This window comes from Bombyx mandarina, chromosome 05 (assembly GCF_030267445.1).
Source record: "Bombyx mandarina strain Sakado chromosome 05, ASM3026744v2".
Classification (NCBI taxonomy): Eukaryota; Metazoa; Arthropoda; class Insecta; order Lepidoptera; family Bombycidae; genus Bombyx; species Bombyx mandarina.
This window is the reverse complement of record NC_143212.1, coordinates 7,349,976-7,374,995: the sequence shown is the minus strand read 5'-3', so window position 1 is coordinate 7,374,995 and position 25,020 is coordinate 7,349,976. Positions and strand designations below refer to the sequence as shown.

The 25,020-nt window shown below is 34.6% G+C and overlaps 1 protein-coding gene across 1 annotated transcript; it reads right to left on the bottom strand.

Moving 5' to 3' along the window:
- Window positions 1–473: 473 nt before the first annotated feature.
- On the bottom strand, window positions 474–23,487 carry LOC114251352 (uncharacterized). Its single transcript, XM_028185577.2, has 8 exons — window positions 23,339–23,487; window positions 13,881–14,064; window positions 8,467–8,737; window positions 8,186–8,388; window positions 7,811–8,093; window positions 5,850–6,025; window positions 2,838–3,003; window positions 474–1,331 (listed from the first exon to the last, which is right to left on the bottom strand). Exons 2-8 carry the CDS (start codon window positions 14,013–14,015, stop codon window positions 979–981), a joined length of 1,587 nt encoding a protein of 528 aa, XP_028041378.2. The 5' UTR covers window positions 14,016–14,064; window positions 23,339–23,487; the 3' UTR covers window positions 474–978.
- Window positions 23,488–25,020: the final 1,533 nt, after the last annotated feature.

Here is a 25,020-nt window from a genome sequence, read left to right as displayed (position 1 = left end):
TCGAACACTGGTGCATTGCTCAACATGAATGCACCGGACGTCTTACCCGTTAGGCCACGACGACTTAAGCGGTAACAGTTTTACATACCCGTTTTCGGCTTACAAGACGCCCCAACCGCAGTGTATTACTTAAATTTAGAAAATTTTGAGTTGTGATTTTTATTACTCGATCTCATTACTTTACCGCCCGAATCATTCGTGAAAACATTTAAGATTCGTATTTTCTTAATAGTACCTGTCTGTGAAATTTTAGCCCAGGCAGACTAAAATTGATCAATACCAGTAAATGAAGCCTCTTATTTTTTTTATACGACAACTTCAGAAGAAAAAAGTTAGTGAATAGTTTTCCCAGTAAGCAAACCAATTAATTTTTGGTAAAACAAAACCACAACATGTATTATGTTGTTTTATTTGTTTTGTTCTATGATTGACCAAACGCCTAGTTGTTGTAATGTACTGAAATTAAAACAACTTTGATATAACATGAGCTATATTAAATGACTTAAATTATTTTACATTGTAAAAGTGAGTAAGACTAGAAAGGAAAATGCATTAACTTCATTATTTGATTATTAGTTTAGTAAAACGTATGGTCTTTAATTTTTGACTTAAATCGAAATATTTCTCTTATAAACTATTTAATCATATTTTGGTATTTACAAGGAGCATTAATTACACAATCATACATTAAAACTACCATCTTCAACTGTCACAGCCATTTGCTTGTATATTACAGTACAAAAATATTACACCTTATAAATAAATAATATAATAATATAATCTATGACAAATAACAATAATATTAATGTTGATTTTTCAGAAAATAACAATATTTGCTTCTTGCCTTCTTGAAATTGAAGTAATGTTCTTCATCACTTCTTTTGTAAGATAAAATTTCATTGCTGCATTTTGCAGTACGTAGAGAATATCGTTTGATTACTACGTCTACAATTTTTTTATACCTATCTTGAAAGTCTGCTACGAAGTCTGGATTACATGAGCTGTCTTCCTTCTCTCTCTTTTTTCCTGTATATTTAATAACAACATATCCGGGATCCACGTTATCAATAAAAGCACAAGGAAAACGTTTTGTGCTGTAATACATATAATGTAACTGTCAGTATAATCTCGGATCCACCCGAGGAAATAGCCCGCAGGAGGAACTATGATGCCCATAGTTAACATTCCAAGTCCTACAGCGGCGGGTACTTGTTCTATTCTACAGTTCTCCGATATCGCAATGTTTCTGGCAACGATGATCATGCTCCTTCCAAATCCGTATAAGCAAGACATCACAATGAGGATGTTCAGTTCAGTTTGGTATGCTAATACTGAAATTAAAAAGATTGGCGTATTTGAGAAACTGTCTATTAAATATGTTCGTATTCTAAATTTAGTGTATCATTAAATTTGAAGCGACATTATTTACACGAGGTTACGCTAGTCATGTCACTTTGTTTTCAGGGGTTTATTAATATTTTGAAAATAGTGTATAGTAGTGACTTATTACACTATTTTCAAACCCTGATTAATTTGCCTCAATTATATGTAAGATTGTGAAACATTAATTGGTTATTCTAGTAATCGACATTCGGTAATTTGGAGTTAGATAGGAAAACAAAGAAATAATACGAATAGTATTTAGAGTATAGTAAATAGAATTCAGAGGGATGATGAGCCGGTAACTCAAGGAGGATTAACAATTGCACTTTAAGTTTATGATATTTTGGATAAAGATACAATAGCTCGAGAAGGCTCAGATCCTCGAGTTTTCTAATAATTGACCGGTTAGCCTATTAGCATTTTAACATTAAAATTCATATAAACATACACCACCGGCAACTACATACCCGATCCTGCGGACCGATTTGTAAACAGTCGAATTTTTTTTTTTATTGCCCTTGTAGATGAGCATACAGCCCACCTGATAGTGATTGGTTACCGCCGCCCATGGACTTCAGCAATGCCAGGGGCAGAATCAAGCCGCTGCCTACCAAAATTGCCCTAAACACTTCATTTCGAATCTTCCCGAACCACTAACAGTGCTTTTAGGTACCTCAAGCACCGGTCACTGCTTTCATCGAACCCGTCGCTGGCGACGAAGGGTTCGGCGAGTAAACTAACTCATAGACACAGCTCACTGAGTTTCTCTCCGGATCTTCTTAATGGGTCGCGTTTCCGATCCGATGGTAGATTCTGGGGCGCGCTGCTCTGACTAGGGCTAGTGTTAGTTCCCAGGTTAAGGCCCCGAGAGCTCACCTACTCGATCGGTTACGCTGGCAAAGCCCCTCAAGGCACTAGCTTAGGGCGCGTACATATAGAACTTCTGATTTACAGGTCCGTAAAAACGTATATGCTATTAGCGTTGTATGAGCCAGTTCACACACATGACAGTATTCCAGATCCAGTAAAAAAAACACACACAACTGAAATACTGATCCGTTTTATCGGATCTAAGCCGTGCGAGGCTTGGCACGAGGGTGCGCGGGGTGCGGTGTGCTGCACACGGCTGCCATTTGTCGGTTTCATTCCTAAACACAGCACCTCGACAAAATGTTTGGCCTTAAAAATGGTTGTATCCAATAACACCGGGTCTTCCTTCGACGCAGACGACGATATTACCAATACAACACGACAACGTCCATCATCGTAGACAGTAGGCGATACACCGAAGAACGAAAATACAGTAGCGACGGATCTGTTAAAGTCGGTTCTGTAAATGCTGTGTGAATATTGCCTCCAGTAGCGACGGATCCGTTAAAAAGGATCCTGTAAAATCGAACGTTCTATGTGTACGCGCCCTTAGGTAGGAAAAAATAAATAAAAAAAAAACATACTTTGTCGTACAACAATAAGCCAGACCGACGTCATGATGAGCATCCATCTCGCTTTAATCTTGTATTTATCCTGGAAAGTCGGCAGAACAAGCCTACCGACAATATCAGCGGCTGCAACTGCGGACATGCACGTCGCAGTCTGCTGCATATCCATGTCAGCAACTTTCTGTAAGAGTTGTGTAAAAACAATTCATAAGAATAATCCGTAAATTTAGAGAAAATTACATGTTACTAATGTAATGAGATTTTAACGTATAAAACATGTTTGAGTGCTGTATTATAAATTAGATAGAGCCGGGCTCAAAAAGATAAAAACACACCTATTTGTGAACCCTGCCTATTAATATTTCGTTAATTTATTACATAGCATCCAGTGTAATAAAGAATCATATGTGGTTGTGTATTATTTATTGGTCTAGAATAGTACCACTCCACCCTTATCCTTCAAAGGTACTATCATTACTGGTGGTAGGGCCTCTTGTGAGTCCGCACGGGTAGGTACCACCAACTCGCCTATTTCTGCCGTGAAGCAGTAACGGATTTTGGTTTGAAGGGTGGGGCAGCCGTTGTAACTATACTTGAGACCTTAGAACTTATATCTCAAGGTGCGCATTTACGCTGTAGATGTCTATGGGCTCCAGTAACCACTTAACACCAGGTGGGCTGTGAACTCGTCCATTCATCCAAGTAATAAAAAAAATAATTATACCGTATCAAAAAGTATACGCAATCGCATCAATGCAACTAACTTTAGTTAAAGTGCTCTAAGTCTATTACATACTATAAACTTAGCGTTCAATGACGTTAAATGTGCCTGTATAAAACTCTGTATGAGCAATTTTATTAATCTAATGTTTCACAAATCAATTTGTTTGTAAGTACTAATGAACCTTTTAGGTCTGTACTGCACCATGCCATTTATAACATTGAGGACTTTTTGGCGGGAACGCGAGGAGTGAAGTTGTGTGATTTGTTTTATTTTGTCTATTTAGTGTTTCTTCGGGTTTAAATGTGTAATAATGGTGGTTTATTAACTGTTTAATATCTGTGAAAGTGAACAAATATGGGAAAATGAAACAAAGCCGCTGGACGTAACTTCTCGGGATCCTCCAAAAAGTCCACTAAAAATTTTTTAGTAAATGACCACCATTTTACTGAGATTATATTTCATCCCATATCATCTCAATTCATTTCATTTAATTTCATCCCAGTTGATTAGTGTTTCAAATTAATCATCTTCATTTCATTTCACATATCACTTTTCATAAAAATATGAATAATATAAATTAAAATAAGACATGACTTAAAGGTCTCAGTTACCAGGTCATAAAATCTCCTAAAAAAAATTATAACATTGAGAGGTTTAGTTAAATTTTTAAATTTAATTTAACGTCGTCAATTTTGTGTATGTATTTGGCATTGGATACAATTTGGAACGTCACCCCTCAAATATTATGGTACTGAAAATACAGTTTTTCATTTGGTGTTATCAGGCATTGCCAATGCTGTTAGCATGAAGAATGACATTTAGTTAATAATAATATTACATTTTGATCTACGACAAATTGATTCTTGACTTATCCAAAGCAAACGGATATGATATCTGAAGTGGCTGCTACTAGAGATAGCGGACTTATAAATATGATAAACCTGCATTAAATTTATAGATGTAATGAATAGCTTCGACAATTTTATAGTTTAGAAAACAATTTATAGGATTTTGTTTCAAAGCTGAATTGAACAATCATAAAAGACTTCATTGCGTTTTCTGTAAAATATTTAGAAAACAACATTTAAAGCCTTTATTTTCCTTTTTAAATTATTATTTTACACATTATTATTGAATTACGTAAAACTGAATTATAATAATTGTGAAATTATGTGAAAAATACGAAATAAAAGTTACATTAAAAAGGTTTTTCTCCATTTAACATATGTTCTCTGGTAAACTTGGTCTCCAAAAGATCTTATTATAACAATAAAACGGCCGTCAGTGGTAAGTGACATGGTCACTACACAAGGGGGTCGCGGGTTCGAATCCCGTTAAGGGAAGATATTTTTATGATAAATATAAATGTCTTTTCCAGGGTTATGGATGTATATTAAATATATGTTTGTGTTTAATAAAAATCTTACATTTATTTCCGTTGTCTGGTACCTGTAACACAAGTTCTTTACGAACTTATCAAGAGACCAGTTTACGTGGCGTGATTGTATAGTATAAAAAAAAAAATGCCCTACTAATTGCACCTGCTGTAATCGAAATTTTTGGGTTTTTCACTTTTTCACTAAAAGTACCAATTAATTTTACAAGTAGCACCGTATTTGCTTGATAATATTACTTGCTAATGAGATCTAGAACAATACTTAAGCTATAAGAATATGCAGCACTTACTAATGTTACTGTGTAATCGTTTACATGATACAGGATCGAATTATAGATTAAAATGGTTGGGCATTTTGTGAACCTGTATTTCTAATGGAATAAATACTACGAACTCATGTTTTTTTTATTATTTTTTTATTGCTTAGATGAGTGGACGAGCTCACAGCCCACCTGGTGTTAAGTGGTTACTGGAACCCATAGACATCTACAAAGTAAATGCGCCACCCACTATGAGATATAAGTTCTAAGGTCTCAAGTATAGTTACAACGGCTGCCCCACCCTTCAAACCGAAACGCATTACTGCTTCACGGCAGAAATAGGCAGGGTGGTGGTACTCACCCGCGCGGACTCACAAGAGGTCCTACCACCAGTAATTATGCAAATTATAATTTTGCGGGTTTGATTTTTATTACACGATGTTATTCCTTCATCGTGGAAGTCAATCGTGAACATTTGTTGAGTACGTATTTCATGAGAAAAGTTGGTACCCACCCGCCTGAGATTCGAACACCGGTGCATCGCTCAACACGAATACACCAGACGTCTTATCCGTTAGGCCACGACGACTCTAAAATCAGCAATAAAATCAGCAACTCTAAATTCAGCAAACACCAAAACAACTTACTTGCAAGAATGTAGGAAACACCATACTGAAGTTTTGTATAGATGTTACCGAGAGAGCTGTACCAAATATGATGTTCAAGAATCTTGGATTCAATAGCAATGATATGTCGAATAAATCATATATTTTACTTAATAAGCCTTTCCTTTGTGGCGCTACAACAGCGTGGGTAGCGATACCTAGAAAATAAGATTCTAGAATGTAGCCTTTCTGTTTAAAATTTATCATCAAAATCGGACGTATTGCAATGTCAGTCTGTCCTGGTTTTCAGTATTTCATTTGTAACAACGTGACTTGGAAATTTTAATATCACCTCTCACATTTTTATGATTTCATAACCAAGTGATAAAAAAACACTCTATGATTTCCTTTTGTTCCCCAGTCTGTGATAACCATTTTTCTGGAATACTATTAATAATCGGAAAGTATAATTAAGTTAACCGCTGTACAAAAATTAATCAAAGCCATGAAAAAATAAAGATATCACCATGCGTACATACAAGCACAGATCGTCACATATAGGAAATTTTGATTTTTCATAAACCATAGCCCTTAAGCAGATTCAACAACGTGTTGGGTAGTTTTTGAGTTATTAAACAATTTATCAATTCATTTAAGAGAAAAAAATATATAATTAATAGGTTGGGGAAAAGTTTTTTCGCATTTTTTAAGAAAATTCACAACATTTATAATATTAATTATAAATTATAATTATAAATATTAATATAGGTTATTTACACTTAACTAAAATATGTAGGTACCATTTTGTTCGATAGCTTTTTACCATCTTTTAAGTAAAGATATGATCCAATTGCTATAGAAATTTTGGGGCTTCTGATAAAAATACCGCGACAATTGGTTTTGGCAGTCTTCTCGTAATGTTAACCTGAAACTGCCTAAAGAATTCTGAAGAAACCGAAACAGGTGGAAATCTGAAGGCGCAAAGTCAGGACTATACGGCGGATGCATTAAGGCCTCCCAGCCAAGCTCTCTTAATTTTTGCTAAGTGGCTATATATGTGTGAGGTCTAGCGTTATCATGATGAAAAACTACACCCTTTCTGTTGATAAATTCCGGCCGTTTTCTCTCAACTTCTTGCTTTAATCTCATCAGTTGTTCGCAGTAGAGTTCAGAATCGATGGTCCTGCCTGACGGTAACAACTCATAATGAATAATGCCTTTCTAATCCCACCACACACACAGCATCATCTTGTTGCGAGTTAACCCGGGTTTCGCAACAGTCTGTGAAGCCTGACCGGCCTTTGACCACGACCTTATTCACACGTTCTTGTCGTACGTGATCCACTTTTCATCACCAGTTATCAGCTTCTTCAAAAATGGTTCGGTTTCATTACGTCGTAATAAATAATCACAAATGAGTACACGGTTCATTAGGTTTCTTTCAGTGAGCTCGTGAGGTACCCAAATATAGAGTTTTTTTGTGTACCCAGTTTTTTTCAAATGCACCAAAACTGTTTTGTGGTCAATTCTCAGTTTTTCAGCTACGTTGTAACTACTGATATGCCGATCTTGCTCGACTTTTTCAAAAATGGCATCCATTTTATCCGTAATAAGGCAACCAGAGCGACGTAAAGAAAAGTAAATAAAAATCATACATTTTCCCAATTTGAATTTGGAACTATCTTCTTTAAAAGTTATACTTTAATGATACCAAAACTAACCAGATACAAATAGTATAGTCAAAAAGATTTTATTACAAGTTCATACATACTATAATGCGAAAAGACTTTTTCCCAAACCTGTTATTTAATTAGTTTGGTGACTGTCTGTGACTAGACTATCTATTCTAACTACGGAACCATTTCGACCCCGTGTTTAAAAGTATGTTTTAAATAAATTGTTGTCTATTAAAAAAAAAACTCTTTCTTTTGTTATTGTCTCTTTAAATTAATTTTAGTTCATAGTTTTTCTTCCAATGCTAATAGGAAAAATGTTATACTAACCATTAACACCACTGCCACTCGTTTTTATGTTACTTAATTCATCATGACTCTGAAATTTTTTGTTACTCCATTCGATTTCTTTTTCTTTTCTATCTACCTCAGGTTCAGTTGCACGTCTATTAGTATTCAGACCATTTATTTCATTAATCATTTTAGAATCCTTCTTTATAACAATATCCTTATGTTTATTTTCTAATAATTGCACATTTTCTTCTATAATGACTTCTTCTTCTACTTTTTTCAGATGCCATTCTACTGGTTGCATCAACAATGTTCCACAAATCTAGTAAAATTAAAATGTTGCGATATTAATTCTTTAAATGAAATCTAAAACTAGATGAAAGATTATCTTAGTTAAATAAAAATGTAACTTACCCCGTTTAAGCTCAATGAAGACAGAATCAGACATGCGTCTCGGAAACCGTAATTTACCAAGAGATACCTCACTAAGTGAGGCATTAAGGTTTGTCCCACACCTGTGCCTACATTTGCAAGGCCCACCGCTCGGCTCTTCCTGATCTTGAAGTAACTATTTATAGCAACGAATGACGAATTTTGAATGAAGCCAAGCCCTAAGCCTGAAACAATAATAAATTTTATACGGCTCTTTAGTGTCTAGAAAGATGAATATATTTTCCAAAATAATGAAACCTTACCCAATAGTATACCATAGGTCATAATCAAATGAACGATGTTCGTTGAAAAACCGCTAAAAAATATTCCTAAAGTACAGGAACAGGCACCCGTTACTGCTACAAATCTTGTGGATGTTAATTTTACTATTACACCGGCTATAGGACCTGCCAAATTTGTGACAAACAACATCGTACTGAGTACAATGGCAGATCCTTGTGTGGTGTGACCCATTTCTTCTAAAGCGCCTCCATATAATAAACCGAACAAGGACAGCATCGACTGATTCACAATCTACAAAAATTAAAGTACATAATAATATGGAATATATGATTACATTAAATTTAATGGCGAAATAACAAAAATACTATAACTCCAAGACTTTCAACTTTTTTTAATTCGATGAAGTTCATTGTAATGTTCTTATTCTGTTTTTAGGTGGGGTCGACGCAATATATTTACGTTGTTACTAATCAGGAATCTGAAAGGGTTAAGTTTGGGAACAAAATATCCTACTGTACGAATAAATATTTGAAAATAGTCATAATAATTTGAGGTCAACTGAAACCATATCACATTGTCTAATTAAACATATCGCATTGATACGCTTGACAATTTGACAATTGTTTGTTGTTGGAATTTTAGTGGATAAAAATTCAATTTTAATTAGTGCGATAATGTTTGGCGTTTTATAAAGAACTAAAAATAAAATATTGTATATTTCCGCACAACCATACTTATAATTACAATACCTATGGTATTAAAGATTCAATCATAAAAAGATATATTTTTAAGCATATTCAGTTTTGCTTCTAGAAATGTTTTATGTTTATCTATTACGTAAGGTTTTGTATGTTGTTTTCGTGTTTTAGCAAATACAATAATCTATATACTCGTAGATAAAAAATGGCGTCTCATAACGTAATTTACTACAATAACATCGACCTCCGGGTTAAGTGTCTATCTTAGACAGATAAGATAGAAATAAACTATAAAATATATACCTAGTCCAGCCATAAGTTCTGTTAAAAATGAAAATGCATTTTTTATTAATGAAGTAATGTAATATTATTAAAATTTATACATACACATTTATTAAAGACTCAGCAAAAAAAATCTGTTCGAAATGTCCACCTTTGGCTTTTATACAAGCCTTTAATCTGTTTGGCCATGAATTTAGGGATTTATGCACTGTTTCAAAGGGAAATTTCGCCTCTGCATGCTCCAAAGATTTTATTTTAATACTCAATGTTACCGTGTCGTTTAGAGCAGGCCATGTCCTCTAAAACTGACTATAATTTGAAGTCTAAAGGGTTGAGGTCTGGGGCTAGATGTGGACCAGTCTTCAGCTCTTATAAAGTCCGGAACGTTGGTTTCAAGCCAAGCTTGGGTAATTCATGCCTTGGGACCAGATGCAGAGTCCTGTTGGAAAGTCCACGGTATATTTTTAAAAAGTGTATTGCTGAGAGGTTTCACAATATGGTCCAGGACTGTATCTTGATACACTTTGGCTAAAGTTTTCACTCTTTTTTCACAAAAAATGTAATTTTGTGACTCCTTGATAAGTCCCGTCTCACCAAATCATCACTGACCCAGGATGACCACGTTGTACCTTTCCGACTACTTGAGTATCTTCTTTACAACTGTCAGCGTACACTTTATCATTTTGCTTATTGTAGTGTTCTTCAATCGTGAATAATTTTTCATCGGTCAAGAGGATATTTCCGTGCCTTCCACCTGTGTATCGCGATAGAAGGCGTTTTGATCAATCCACTCTCTTTAATTGTAAATATTGATTTAGGGCATGTCCGAGCTTCAGGTTTTGTTTTATAATACGCGACAGGGTCTTAGCGGGAATCTTCATTTCTCGCTATAAGATTTTTTGCTTCCTAATGGGACGAATTCTGGCTTTAACAGCATTAACAACCTTTGTATGTAGTTCTAAGATTACGCGGCCGCTTCGATTTTTTCTGGTCTTCGACAGACGAAGTGTTGTATCTGTTGATAGTACGATATCCGAACATACGGCTGATACCAAGCTTTTGAAGTGTCTGGAATATGACCGACGGTTCCATACCCACTTTGTGCAATGCGATTACCGCAATCCTATTTTCTTTAACACCCCATTCCATATTATAATTTGATAATGAACACGAAAAAATATGTGAAATGGAGCAAAATCGAAAGAGTTCCAAATTCAAAATAATTAAAAAGTTGATAAAAAGAAAAGTTTTTATGTAACAGTGTTTATGGCCAGACTAGTTATATATGTACATACTATTTGTGAATATTTTTCTAGTTCATAATCGTTAATGTGCCGAGTGTTAATTACTGTGTTTACGCTTCGCGGCCTTGAACCAGAAGATGTAATCAAGGGCAAATCTTCCTTTAATTCTTACTAAAACTACTAGTATTTAATACTCAATTACTTCAATTGTTCAATACATCAGGTCACAGACATGATATACTATAATATTTTCTAAAATGTATATAAAAAATTGATACCCTAATTATTATTCTAGAGGATTCCAATTTGCTTCACAGTTTTAGGATACCGTTCCCGATCTCCAGAATGTCAGGAGATTTATTTTTTTATTGATTATTTGGGTGGACGAGCCCACGGCCCACCTGATGTTAAGTGGTTACCGGAACCCATAGACGTCTACAACGTAAATGCCGCCACCTACCTTGAGATATGAGTTCTTAGTTCTCAGTTTTTACAGTACAATGGCTGCTCCTCCTTCAAACCGAAACGCATTATTGCTTCACGGCAGAGGCAAGGCGGTGGTACCCCCCGTGCGGACTCACAAGAAGTCCTACTACCAGTAATTACGCAAATTTGCGGGTTCGATTTTGATTACACGATGTTCTTCCTTTACCGTGGAAGACAATCGTAAACATTTGCTAAGTACGTTTTTCTTTAGAAAAATTGGTACATGCCTGCGAAATTAGAACACCGTTGCATCGCAAGATACGAATGCACCGAATGTCTTATTCTTTAGGCCACGACGACTTTAAAAGTATTAAGGTTTAAGTCATTGTGGTCACTTAATAGGCCGCTAACGTAAACGTTAGACGTTTGATAGATCAATCTACAAATTTACAAGTTTATTGAAGGATGCAATCCCTTGAATTAGTTGCATCTTTTAATATGGGTTTCGAAAAAATAAATATCCGGTGTAGATTTAAAATATTTTAAATGCGTTGAGCTGCAGCATGCAAGGCAGCAGAAATGCATTGCAGCTGAATTAATAAGCTGAAGTAAACGCAATAAATTATTCATTATATATTTCTGACACGTTGAATCATATACGTCATAAAAATAAATAATAGCTTAAAAAACTAACAAAATATGCTTTTATAGAAAAACCAACTAAAAATAGAAAATAAATTTTAATAAATTTGAATTAAAAATAGTGTAAGAAAAAATGATTTTATTGTAACAAAGCGTGGAAAAAATCATTTTTTCTTACACTATTTTTAATTCAAATTTACTAAAATTTATTTCCCATTTTTTATTTGGATTTTCTATAAAAGCGTATTTTGTTAGTTTTTTTAAACTATTATCTATTTTCCATTTTTTAGTTGAATTTAAAAATTTTCATTTTTTTTTTAAATATTGAATTGTCATCGGTCCTTAATAAGTATACCAAATTTCGAGTTAATCTGACGTTTTTAAGGGGGTCAAAACCATGTTCAAAGATTCCGTTACATACATACGTCTGAAGCTAATAAAAGCGTATTAAAATGATATTTTTTCATTTTGTAACGTGATTATAAATGACTAAATATTGTGAAAATATTTTCAACACACATGTGTTTTGATTTCATATCGATAATAAAAGTCTGCTTCAGAAGTACATACACTCAAATCACTTATCAAAACTGATAATCTTGGCTTTCATTAATATGACATCACTATAGACTGTCGTGTACAATAAGTAGCATCGTAAAAACATTTATTAATTATGTATATTTTAATATGCGAATTTAGCTATTATCACTTGAACCATACGGACGTCTAGCATCGCTTTGTGAGGTTCACGCTTCGGAAACGTGGATGTGTTGTTCGCAATTTTTTTTTGGTTCATTGTTTCAACCAACAATTTTAAGGCTAACACATTTTTGATTATTTAAAATGAATGAGTGATTATTTTGGCAAAAAACTTCAGAACACATTTTTGATTATTTAAAATGAATGAGTGATTATTTTGGCAAAAAACTTCAGACACCTCGTCAGATGTTCGTTGCAGTACACTATACTAAATTTAGAGGTTGTAACGTATGATTGAGCGTGACTTTAATAAATCACGAGCAATCCCCAAAAAGTCAGGGCTCACCAGACTCAAAGTAGTTACCGGAGCCTATAGTCATCAAAAGCGTAAATACCGCTAACCAACTCGAGACATGAGCTCTAAGTCTCAATTTATTAGTACGACTGTTTTAAGCTGAACCGCATTACTCCACGGCAGATATAAGCAGGGCGGTGGTAATTACCCGTGCGGGCTCATTTGCTACTCTACTCCTGGAAAATATAAGCTAGCAGTATTTTCATCTAAAATAGTTAAACTTTTTGAATTTCAACTTCTAATTTCAATTTTTTTAAAGTATGAAGACGCGTAGAATATCTTTTAGGAAAACATCACAAAGTAAGCGTTGATTATACGTTCATATAATGCTTATATTTATTGAGCACTTCATAATGTGACTCATGAACAATGCATTACTGTAAAATTAGGTCGATTGATCGGTACATTGTAAACAATCTAGATATCATTATTTATTTTGCGCATGTTTTTAGTTGAAAATTGTTTCGAATAATAAGTAGTTTAATGGTTTTGACTTTGACCATTCAATTTCTTCTCGTCGGATGTTTTAAAAGATTAGGGTTAACCGGAGAACGGACAACGGCGTTCTCCATATGCATACTGCGATCGCCAACTGGCATTTATTAGTAGTAAAGCGCTCAGTGAATCCGCACTGATGTGTACTGTCCCTCGACATCCTGCCGACTTCAACCGCCAAGTAATTTTTCCTTACATAGGTCGGTAGGACAAGCCTCATGCAACAAATATAAGATTTCGACTCCATGTCTCATGGTGAGTGGCGGCATTCAGCAAGCGGCAAGGTTATTACTGGTGGTAGGACCTCTTGTGAGTCCGCGCGGGTAGGTACCACCACTCCGCCTATTTCTGCCGTGAAGCAGTAATGCGTTTCGGTTTGAAAGATGGGGCAGCCATTGTAACTATACTTGGGACCTTTGAGACCTTAGAACTTATATCTCAAGATGGGTGGGGTATTTACGTCGTAGATGTCTATGGGCTCCAGTAACCACTACCACTCGTGAGCTGTGAGCTCGTCCACCCATCTAAGCAATAAAAAAAAGGTCATAAACTCGTCTGACCCCAAAAAAAATGTATTAAAAACTGCAACTTACGTTAGACATTGCCGTTCCGATTAAAACCATCCATCCCCAACCTCCATCCGGTGGTATTAGCTTCACGACCTTTTTAGTCCTCTGCATTGGTACTAAAGCAATTTTTTCAGTCGACATTTTTGAATTCTGATCCATAACGGTTTGGTTTTCTTTTTATAAATTATTGAACATTATTTAGTACGACCTGAAATAGAAAATTGGTATTAAATGTATATGTATAGATTCATAATTCAGTTGTCCTGTGTTTAATTTTAGAATTTGTATCAGTAAGTTTACTGGTAGGATCTCTTGTGAGTCCGCAAGGGTAGATACCACCACCCTGCCTATTTCTGCCGTGAAGCAGTAATGCGTTTCGGTTTGAAGTGTGGAGCAGCCGTTGTAACAGTACTGAGACCTTAGAACTTATATCTCAAGGTGGGTGGCGCATTTACGTTGTAGATGTCTATGGGCTCCAGTAACCACTTAACACCAGGTGGGCTGTGAACTAGTCCACCCATTTAAGCAATACAAACAATTAAAAAAAAAACTTTTTTTTTAATTATAAAACTTCCAGCTATGTGGCATACATACTGCGCTTTTGCGCCACCAACCAATCAATTTTTGCCCCAAAGCAGTTTTGCGTTCCATTTTGACACAATAGAATTGACACTTAAACCTGATGGCGATACTATGTATCTAAACTTTGTTTTCTGTACCTTGCTCTGACCATACAAATTCTAGAAATTACATTTTAGCGTGAAAGCGTTAATGCGAAGATACAATTATTATTTCTTATTATTTTATTAAGAACGAGTGTTATGTTATAACGTGTATTTTATTACGAAATTTATAATTTGGATACTATTTTTAAATTAAAAGATATATTTGTAATCCGAATTTTATTTCGAATCGAATGTTATAAGAATCACGAAGATTTAGAGCGATGCTGCACTCAGTTCACATCAGGGAAGTCCTAAAAAAATCGTAGCATTTGTCGTAAATGCGTAATTTTATGAGTTGGGTGTGTCACTTAATTGCGAACACTAAAAGTTCAACATTTGTAACCTCTTATCTTAAACGATTCATGTCATCGGAATTCCCATTATACCAGACCAAGAATAAATGACAAGTTGTATAATTTCGCAAATCAAAATGATTTTTGTACAATGCAGTCTGTTATAATTATTATCTATTAGGTATAACTAGCGACCCGCCCTCGCTTCGCTTCGGAAACATTAAAACACACATGGAACCAAAAAATAAAAATAAAAAAAAGTAGCCTATGTTCATCAGGGACAATGTCGGCTTCTAATGGAAAAATAATTTTTCAAATCGGTCCAGTAGTTTCGGAGCCTATTCGAAACAAACAAACAAACAAATCTTTCCTCTTTATAATATTAGTATAGATATAGAAAATGAATTGCTGTTCGTTAGTCTCGCTAAAACTCGAGAACGGCTGGACCGATTTAGCTAATTTTGGTCTTGAATTATTTGTGGAAGTCCAGAGTAGGTAGTCAGTAGTCAATAAATTTGAAAATGCTCGGAATTAAATAAAAATAACTATTTTGTTTTCCCTTTGATGTGTCCCCAGTCGGACGGATTCTTTTTGTTTGTTTTAAGTTTATTTTACACAAAGGTTTAGGTATTTTATTTATCGATTGAGGCACTACAAAGTCTGCCAGGTCAGCTAGTTTTAAATTATATATCTCAACAGCAACACGTATCCATATAACATTGATTTTGTATTATTTGTACTAGAAATACAAAACTATCATTTTTGTATTACAATCTCATGTAGAAATGCACCCATGACAATATTCTCTATGTCATTTTTGTTGACCGTTCAGATTGTCTTAGTCATTAAGTTCATCCATATACCGTATGGATATAAAGTTTATTAAGAAATATGGCAATTTTAGATTGCAGAACATAAGCGGATATAGCAACGCACTTTCGAATAGGGCTAAACCGAAAACAGGATTCTTCCTATTAATTACCATAGATTATAGAATGAACGTGAAATATTTACGTCATAGACAATATGAGATTTGAAAAAAACGTAATTGGTCATATTTTTATTCATTTAAATTGACTACTCTTTTTAAATACAATTAAAATATCGAATTCGGAACGAACAGCTTATATTGAGGATGTTTATGTTACATTAATAAGTGACTAGTGAGCTCAAAAACGTTATATTCGTTAGCATTAGTAACGCGAGGTTTGCGAAAATCTTCTATCAAACGTTGTTGATAGTTAGGTATCTGTGTATTGATAGCAATATCAGCGGTCAAAGACCGGTTGCCACATGGACCGTTACATAGTAATACACGTATTAATATAAGCATTATGACATAAATTGTTGACGTTGAAAATAAATAAGGAAATAATGATAATTTCAAATAGGCTTATACAAAGACGTTACTGCGATAATTCCTCGACCTCGACACAACAAAAAAAACGTCATTGCTGATTATCTCTTAGATTTTTCTTCGAGATGCTTCGAGAGAACTTAGGTTTAAGTGTCGATTCTTCAGCTTGATTGATAAAAGATGTCAAGACAAGGGAACATGTCTTGTTGAACAGCCGTTCTACTATATACGTACGCGTTCGTGGACATGTCTTAGCTGCACAGAGATTTGCTTAGAAAATATCGAAATCCACATTCAAAATCCACTTAAGCCCTGGTCACAACACTCGAGTAAACCAACCTTTGTTATCTAGCTCTGTAAGACTCAGCACTTTTCCAGCATTTAAATGATACAGTAAAACAAACGAAAACATGAAAATAAATGGTTGTCAAAATCATAAAATTTAAAGCATTCGTGATCTAGTTATATCAAGTATGATAAGTGATCGCATAGTCACGATTGTGACATATTATATCACTGATGGTATGATATGTCTTCAGGATTCTTCAGGAAGGTCAGATTTAACGAATAAAAATTATGAGTGTATTGTGTTGATTCCGTACAGTAATATAATTAATTGGTCTCACTAATCAATATTGTATTTGAGCACTTGGCCAACCTCAGTCCAATTCTACTAATGTTAACGTAGTGCATGCCTACATAGTTCTGGGTACCTTAGCAATTACAGCTCTAACAAACATGACATGACATTGTGCTTATGTCAATCGTATATTTACGGGCATTATCGTCCTGTCGATTTTTTTTATGAATGAGGTATTTACTCCTGGCCCAGAGGCCTTTCCAGTTTCACAAGGACAGGTAGGCGAGTAAGGGCTCAGCTAGGAGGGATCTGTCGATTTCATTAACGAAGTAATCAAGTATTACACTTTGAATAAAGGGACAATCGTAAAAAATGCGTGTACTTATGTACGTGCGTAAGAAGTTATACTTTATTTTTATTAAATTTATTTCTTTTTTTTTAATATTAAATAATTATTAATATTAAATTAATTTTGTCATTTATATTACTACAAAATTAATGCAAATAACACTTTTATTTACGAGTGTACATGCGCGAAAGTTCACCTTCCGCTATATTCAGACTCGCCAAGTTACGTCGGTCGTATTGTAATGAGCGATTTAGTGGGCAACTTCATTCTGTTAATTTTGTGTCACGGTGCGCGCGCAACGTAAAATTTCACTCTCATCAATTTTTCATAACGCGCCTAAAGAAGTATAACTTCAATAAGCACATTCGGATTTCGACATCACATACTAAAGTGGCTTGCGGATTTTGCGTTGTCTGTAGGCTCCGGATAAATTATATAACAGATGAGCCGTACCTCATTTGCGTATTACAGAAATGATCTTTACCCGTTAGGCAACGGGTGCTCGGACGTGTACTAAGGTATCATCTTCTATAAACTTACTGGTGGTAGGACCCCTTGCAAGTCCGTGCGGGTGGGTACCACCACCCTGCCTATTTCTGCCGTGAAGCAGTAATGCGTTTCGTTTTGAAGGGCGGGGCAGCCGTTGTAACTATACTTGAGACCTTAGAACTTATATCTCAGGGTGGGTGACGCATTTGCGTTGTAGATGTCTATGGGCTCTAGAGTAGCCACTTAACTCCAGATGGGCTGTGAGTTCGTCCAACCACATAAGCCATAAAAGACAAAAAAAAATTATGATTTATATTTCGTTGCACGGAAAACACTATTTTTAAGTCTCTTCATTTGACATGAGTTTTCATCTTGACTATAAGAGAACCCCAGCTTTAAGGTAAGCGTTAACAATGTTCTCTATTATAGTTGGGACCCCACGCTTTTTTTACAATAAAATCATTTTTTCTTACACTATTTTTAATTCAAATTTATTAAAATTTATTTTCTATTTATTAGTTGGATTTTCTATAAAAGCGTATTTTATTAGTTTTTTTAAATTATTATTTATTTTTACTTCTGTACCCAGTTATTCTTGACATCTGCGATGTGCTTTTTCACTCTAACCAAAATATGTCAATAAAACTGTCCTATACAGGAAGGCCTACAGTCATTATAAACACCAGGATTCTGCAGAGGTATGCTTAGGACTTAGGTAATGGTTCAGCTTCTAGTCTGGAGAATAAAATTTATAGAACAACGCCCAAATATTATGAGAATCTTCTCTGTAACTTGTGTTATATACGATGGGAGCATTGGAGGAAGATGTATCTTGAAATAATAATTTATTAGTACTATTCAATAGCGTGAGGCAGCCAAAAGCCGAAACAGTTGGATTATTAATTCAATGTGAGCAAAAATTTTTGTCGTCACAGCATTTCAGCATTTTGCAGTTGCGGGCAATCTAAAGAAAGGTAGCGAAGACTCATTGACTGCGGTCGTCACCTGATCGGTTGGTATTTGATTATGTTACATTACAGTGAAAAATAAATAATAGTTTAAAAAAACTAACAAAATGCCTTTTTATAGAAAATCCAACTAAAAAATAGAAAATCAATTTTAATAAATTTGAATTAAAAATAGTGTAAGAAAAAATGATTTTATTGTAAAAAAGCGTGGTCATAATGCTAAGGAATCATTCTGTGATGTTTACGGATGGTATGGCCAGCTATAAAAGTGCATGAATAGTACATAAAAAACTAACGCCATCCATTATAAATTATTAATCGTATATTACTAATTATTAGCTACATTGTTTTGGTATGTGGAAATCTAAATGGTGTGCTTATTGTGTTATTTAGAAGTAAATTTTGACGAGTTAGCTATATAATACAGAAACGTGTGCCACGTATCATTTTGTGAGTGGTTTATGACACTACTAGCTTTTGCCCGCGACTTCGTCCGCGTGAAATAGTTACTTTGGGATAACGCAGAATTTTACCCACGTCTTCATTTACATAGAAGTTGAAAATATTTTTGAATAATAGAACGTTAAGGAGCTATTTAAGGTACCAAAATTACGCTTTTTGACCGACTTCAAAACAGGAAGCTATCAATTCGATCACAATTCTTTTATCTAATAGGTTGGGAAAAAGGTTCTTCGCATTTTTTAAGAAAATTCACAACATTTTTTAATATAATTTATTTACATTTAACTAAAGTATGTAGGTACCATTTTGTTCGATAACTTTTTGCCATCTTGTAGGTAGGGACATGATCCCATTGCTATAGAAATGTTGGGGCTTCTGATCAAAATACCGCGACAATTGGTTTTGGCAGTCCTCTCGTGATGTTAATCTGACACTGCCTAAAGAATTCTGAAGAGACTGAAACAGATGGAAATCTGAAGGTGGAAGGTCCGGACTAAAAGTGTATGCATTAACACCTCCCAGCCAAGTTCTCTTAATTTTTGCTGAGTGGCTAAATATGTGTGAGGTCTAGCGTTATCATGATGAAAAACCACACCCCTTCTGTTGATTAATTACGGCCGCATTCTCTCAACTTCTTGCTTTAATCTTATTAGTTGTTCGCAGTAGAGTTCAGAATCGATGGTTCTGCCTGGTGGTACAGCTCATACAGCTTATAATGAATAATGCCCTTCCAATCCCACCACACATACAGCATCACCTTGTTGCGAGTTAACCCGGGTTTCGCCACAGAATAATAAATAAAAATCACACATTTTCCCAATTTGAATTTGGAATCATCTTCTTCAAAATTTAAACTTTTAATGAAACTAAAACCAGCCAGATAGATACTATTTGTATTGTATAGCCAAAGATATTTTATTACAAGTTCATACATACTATAATGCGAAAAGACTTTTCCCCAACCTATTATATAATAAAAGGCTATATGTATAACATAACTCTAAGACCAATACGAGCGGAGCACTAATAAATAATGTTTCAAAATCGTTTTCTTTCCATTTTGAGAGCTTTTGCTGCGTTCGCTATGGAAATGTATTGTATCTACTTATATTATATATTTATATTATAAGCCTTCCTCAATAAATGGGCTATCAAACACTGAAATATTTTTTGAAATCTGACCAGCTCCTGAGATTAGCGCGTTCAACCAAACAAACAAACTCCTCAGCTCTATAATATTAGTATATAGATTTTATTTGTTCATCGCGGCAATCATTCGATAGCACGTCTTCGGTTAGGTTAGTGGACTATTAGCTATGTGGTGGGACCTAGATTAGCATCACCCCATCTCTTGCCGTGGATGTCGTAAAAGGCGGGAATGCGATTAATCGAAGAAGGGGCATCAGCGATATTTTATCATTGTATTTGATTGTATTTTTTCAGGCGTCGATTTTTTCAATTTATTGAACACATCAAATTTCAATTCATTCCAATTTATGATGAAAATCTAGTCAACCATTGTAAGTACAATATTTATTTAAATATTTTCGATCTAAATTAGTTTATTTAGTCTAGAGGTCGGGGAAAAAAATACTAAAACAAAATACGAATCCATATCAAAACGGCCGTAATATCTATTTTTGCAAAAACATATTCCGAGAAATTTAAGTTTCCATTTGTTCGTTGAAATTACAAGTTCACGTATATTCATCAACGTATCTATATATTAATACGTGAAGCAAAAACTTTGTATCCCTTTTTACGAAAATTGCGCGGACGGAGGAGTATGAAATTTTCCACACTTATAGAGAATATAGAGAAGAAGTGCACTATGCTAATATTTTTTTTAAATAATGCATAAAAGATACATTAAATCAATAAAGAAAACGTTACACACACTACATACCATGTATTTGACACACACATGCATGCATACTATTTATTGTCAAACTTTTGTTCTTGACGTCTGTTGTCAAATTGAGAATAGATTAAATATTGTTTGTCTTTGTTAATATTTTTTATAGCGTAGTCTTGGCGAAATTTGTGATTAAAGAAGTATAAAATACAATCATAATAGTGTACAAACTTAAAATTCCAATTAGTTATAGTCGAATTTCGACTACTGCGGGACCTCTAGTACTCGTAAAAATGTATAATACCTACATTTTAGAACGTATAGTATTTATAGTGACACATAAAGCAGACGTTAGTGATGATCAGCTATTAACCGTTGGGTAATCACCGAGTAATATATTATGCTGCAGGCAGTAATAAATGTTTGCATTCTCTTGCACATTTATAATAAATTCCTTAATCCTTTTGTGGGTTCATTGTATTTGCTGTTTTTATTAATCTTTGATCGGACTTTGCGAAAATACGTCTTTAGATATAGATTTAATGTTCCTGATAATTTTTATAATCATTACCTCATTTTCACGCATTACGAGTAAATAGATTACGAAATTAATTGATTAATTAATAACTGACAAATTGAATTGAATTTTGTAAATGTTCACACTTCAATTGAAGTCATAACGATACAAGACTTTGTCTGATGAACAACTAAATATTATTTAAAATAAAATAAAAAACCAAACTGTGTTTTACGTGTGTTTAAAGCCCGGAAATTGATATTTGAATTAATCATTCAGGAAGTTTATGTTTTTTTATTATTTTTTTATTGCTTAGATGAGTGGACGAGCTCACAGTCCACCTGGTGTTAAGTGGTTACTGGAGCCCATAGACATCTACAACGTAGACGCGCCACCCACCCTGAGATACAAGTTCTAAAGTCTCAGTATAGTTACAACGGCTACTCCACCCTTCAAACCGAAACGCATTACTGCTTCACGGCAGAAATAGGCAGGGTACCTATCCGCACGGACTCACAAGTGGTCCTACCACCAGTAAAAGTAAAAAAGGAGCTTAATATGTTACATTCCCAGAAAACTTGTATCGGGACGCGTGTCCCTACCATAGTTTGAACGCTGGGATCAAAGTTAAGGCCCAGAACACCGAATTTCAGGTTTCAATGACGGCAAGTTAAGTCACATTGTAAAGGAGTCCTCATCAATTTTCTCCCTTCAATTCTCCCTTCTCAATGTGCTTAGTTATGCTGATGTGTTCTAATAACATACCACTCCTTCTAATGTAATGATTGTTGCTTAATTGTTTCGTGAATAAATCAACATGATGCTATCTCCAGGTTACCTATGAAATGGTTTAGTATTCCCATAAAAATGAATCCGATGTAGGAATTGCTTCGTACAATGAAATCAAACCCAAAAAATAATTGAATTTGCCTGATGCTATGTATTATGAGGTTACACATACTGGACATTAGTAGGAATATACTGTCTTGCCTATTTCTGCTTCGAATACTTTTCAAGTGACTTCAAGAGTTCAACAGTATTATAAAAATAATTTGAGACATTGACCTCACGTGACACAACGAGAGGCCGCAGTCATACTGAATTTTAGGGCTTATCTTAACTGGCCATGAGTTTGTTTGATCATTTATTATAAATAATTACAATTGTGTTAATCTTTATCATGTAATGTTTCCTTAAAAATTAATTTCAATACTTTGATCAAAAAACTCATTTAGTGGTAATTTTTACACAATCTTTATAATAAATACTGAATTCTAATCGGAATCTATTTATTGTATTACCTAAATTCTGTATACCGAAAATAATGCTTCTCAGGCAAATTTACGTAGGTATATCTAGTTCTTTGATCGGTTTACAGCTTAAGCTGCCTAATGGATTAAACACAAGACGTGTCGTTAAATACCATTTACCGTTTTGCCACAACGTATGCAAGTATGTACATGTAAAGTACGCAGTGTTCTGTTGTATAACTACATATTTATTTAATACTCGACATTTTGTTTAAATAGCGCTTTTATTGTAGACTAACCGACCCGGCAGACTTCGTAGTGCCTCAATCGATAAGTAAAAGACCTACACTTTTGTATAAAATAAACTTAAAACAAACTAAAGCAATCCGTCCGCCGGGGACACATCAAAGGAAAAACAAAATTGTTATTTTTATTTAATTCCGAGCATTTTCATATTTATCTAAACCTTTTAAGCCTTCTCAGGACTTCCACAAATAATTCATGACCAAAATTAGCCAAATCGGTCCAGCCGTTCTCGAGTTTTGGCTAGATTAACGAACAGCAATTCATTTTTATATATATAGATAGATGAAACTGAATTATTTGAATAATATAAACGAATAGATTTTAGTCTTACCTAACGAGTCACGTGCAATTCACGGTTCTATATGACAACGTGTGTTCAAGCTCTCCTGTGCATGCGGTCGAGGCAGCCACCCGTGTCACTGACTCATCGAGTATTCTAATAACAAACGTCCGTACCCTACGGCTGCACAAACATCAATGAATATCGACAATATAATATATCACTTCGTCAGCTCCGATAACATATTGTTTTGATCGCACCTTTACCCCCATGTCCTTGTATCGGGAGTGTAATAAACGCGAGCCCTAAGTAACATTGCAAGATTGGTCAATGAACTTTTCTTTTACGACTTAACTGTTCCAATGCGGATTGATGGCCTGGTAAAACTTGTTACATATTTAGTGCTTGCGCACTAGTAGCATGTTGCGATGGTCATGTTTGACGATTCAATACTAGGTACATATTTTGTAGTTAATTCTTCTGAGCCACGAAATGTACGATTTTATGAAGTAGCAATGTAATGCAAATGTAGCATCGAAATGATAGTACAATTAGTTACTAAAAGATATAAATGAAGTACTCTATCGGGTACTTCAGAGATTTCGGTTCGAAAAAATACAGATTACTAACCAGACAAGCTTAAAATTGCCAGACATTTTTTTTTCTTACAAAGTAACTGAGCAAAGAAACAGGTCATCAATAATTTCTCGACGGCAGCTTTCTAATTTACCAGACAAACAAACATTTTTTTTTATCAGTTTTTATACCGAAAACATTATCTTTCAATTTTATAAAAACAAAATCGGTCTCGCAAAATTTAAGGCCGAAAAAAAAAATCGGTTGTCTGTAAAGACGGTCTACTGACGATAGTTGAACGTGACAACGTCGAAAATACTGACGGAATGGTTTCATTTTTCAAAAGAAATTTTTATTTTATTTGTTTGATAGATATTTTGTATGGACAATTGACACCACATTCACTTTTCACTGAACTTCATACTTGACGAAAACATGTAAATGTATTATTGTATAGTAGCTGTCCACGCGGATGCATCGTTCACTCAAGTAGGAGAGAGACAGATGTCGAACGCTGTCGAACGCTGCCCAACGCGGAGGCCAATTGTGCCTCTTTGTCACTCGTTGCGCGCTCTCGCTTGCACTTCAAGCCTTAAATGGAACGCCTCAATGAGTCATGCTTTTTCGTGCGTGCAGCTAGCTCCATCGAATTATAAGACATTGTCACGTCAAAAAATGTACACAAAATGACTGTACATTTGCTTATTGTTTTGTTGCACTAGACGAGCGCCGGTTCCACCTGACGAGAAGTGGCTATTGGACCCCACAGAAATGAATGCCACTAAGTAATGTGAGGTCACAATCTCAATTCTACTCTACATCTAATAGCTGTTCAATTATTTAATTCGGATGTTTAGCGAAAAAGATGAAATGGTGGTGCTACTCATGCAGACTCACCATAGTAGAGACAGAGTTATAGTAAGGTAGTTTTGACATTCATTTTTATTTTTTGTTTTATTATTATTATTATTTTATTCCGAAATTCTTATTGTTTTTATATTTTTATTTAATTTTGGTATTCTATGTGTAATGTTATTGTTAATGAATGTAATATGGATGCAAAATCAGTAGTCAACAAAAAGAATAAAAAATAAATATACAGTTAGTAGTAGAGACATATATCCGCAATACATTATCCTTCTTCGAGTAATTAACTA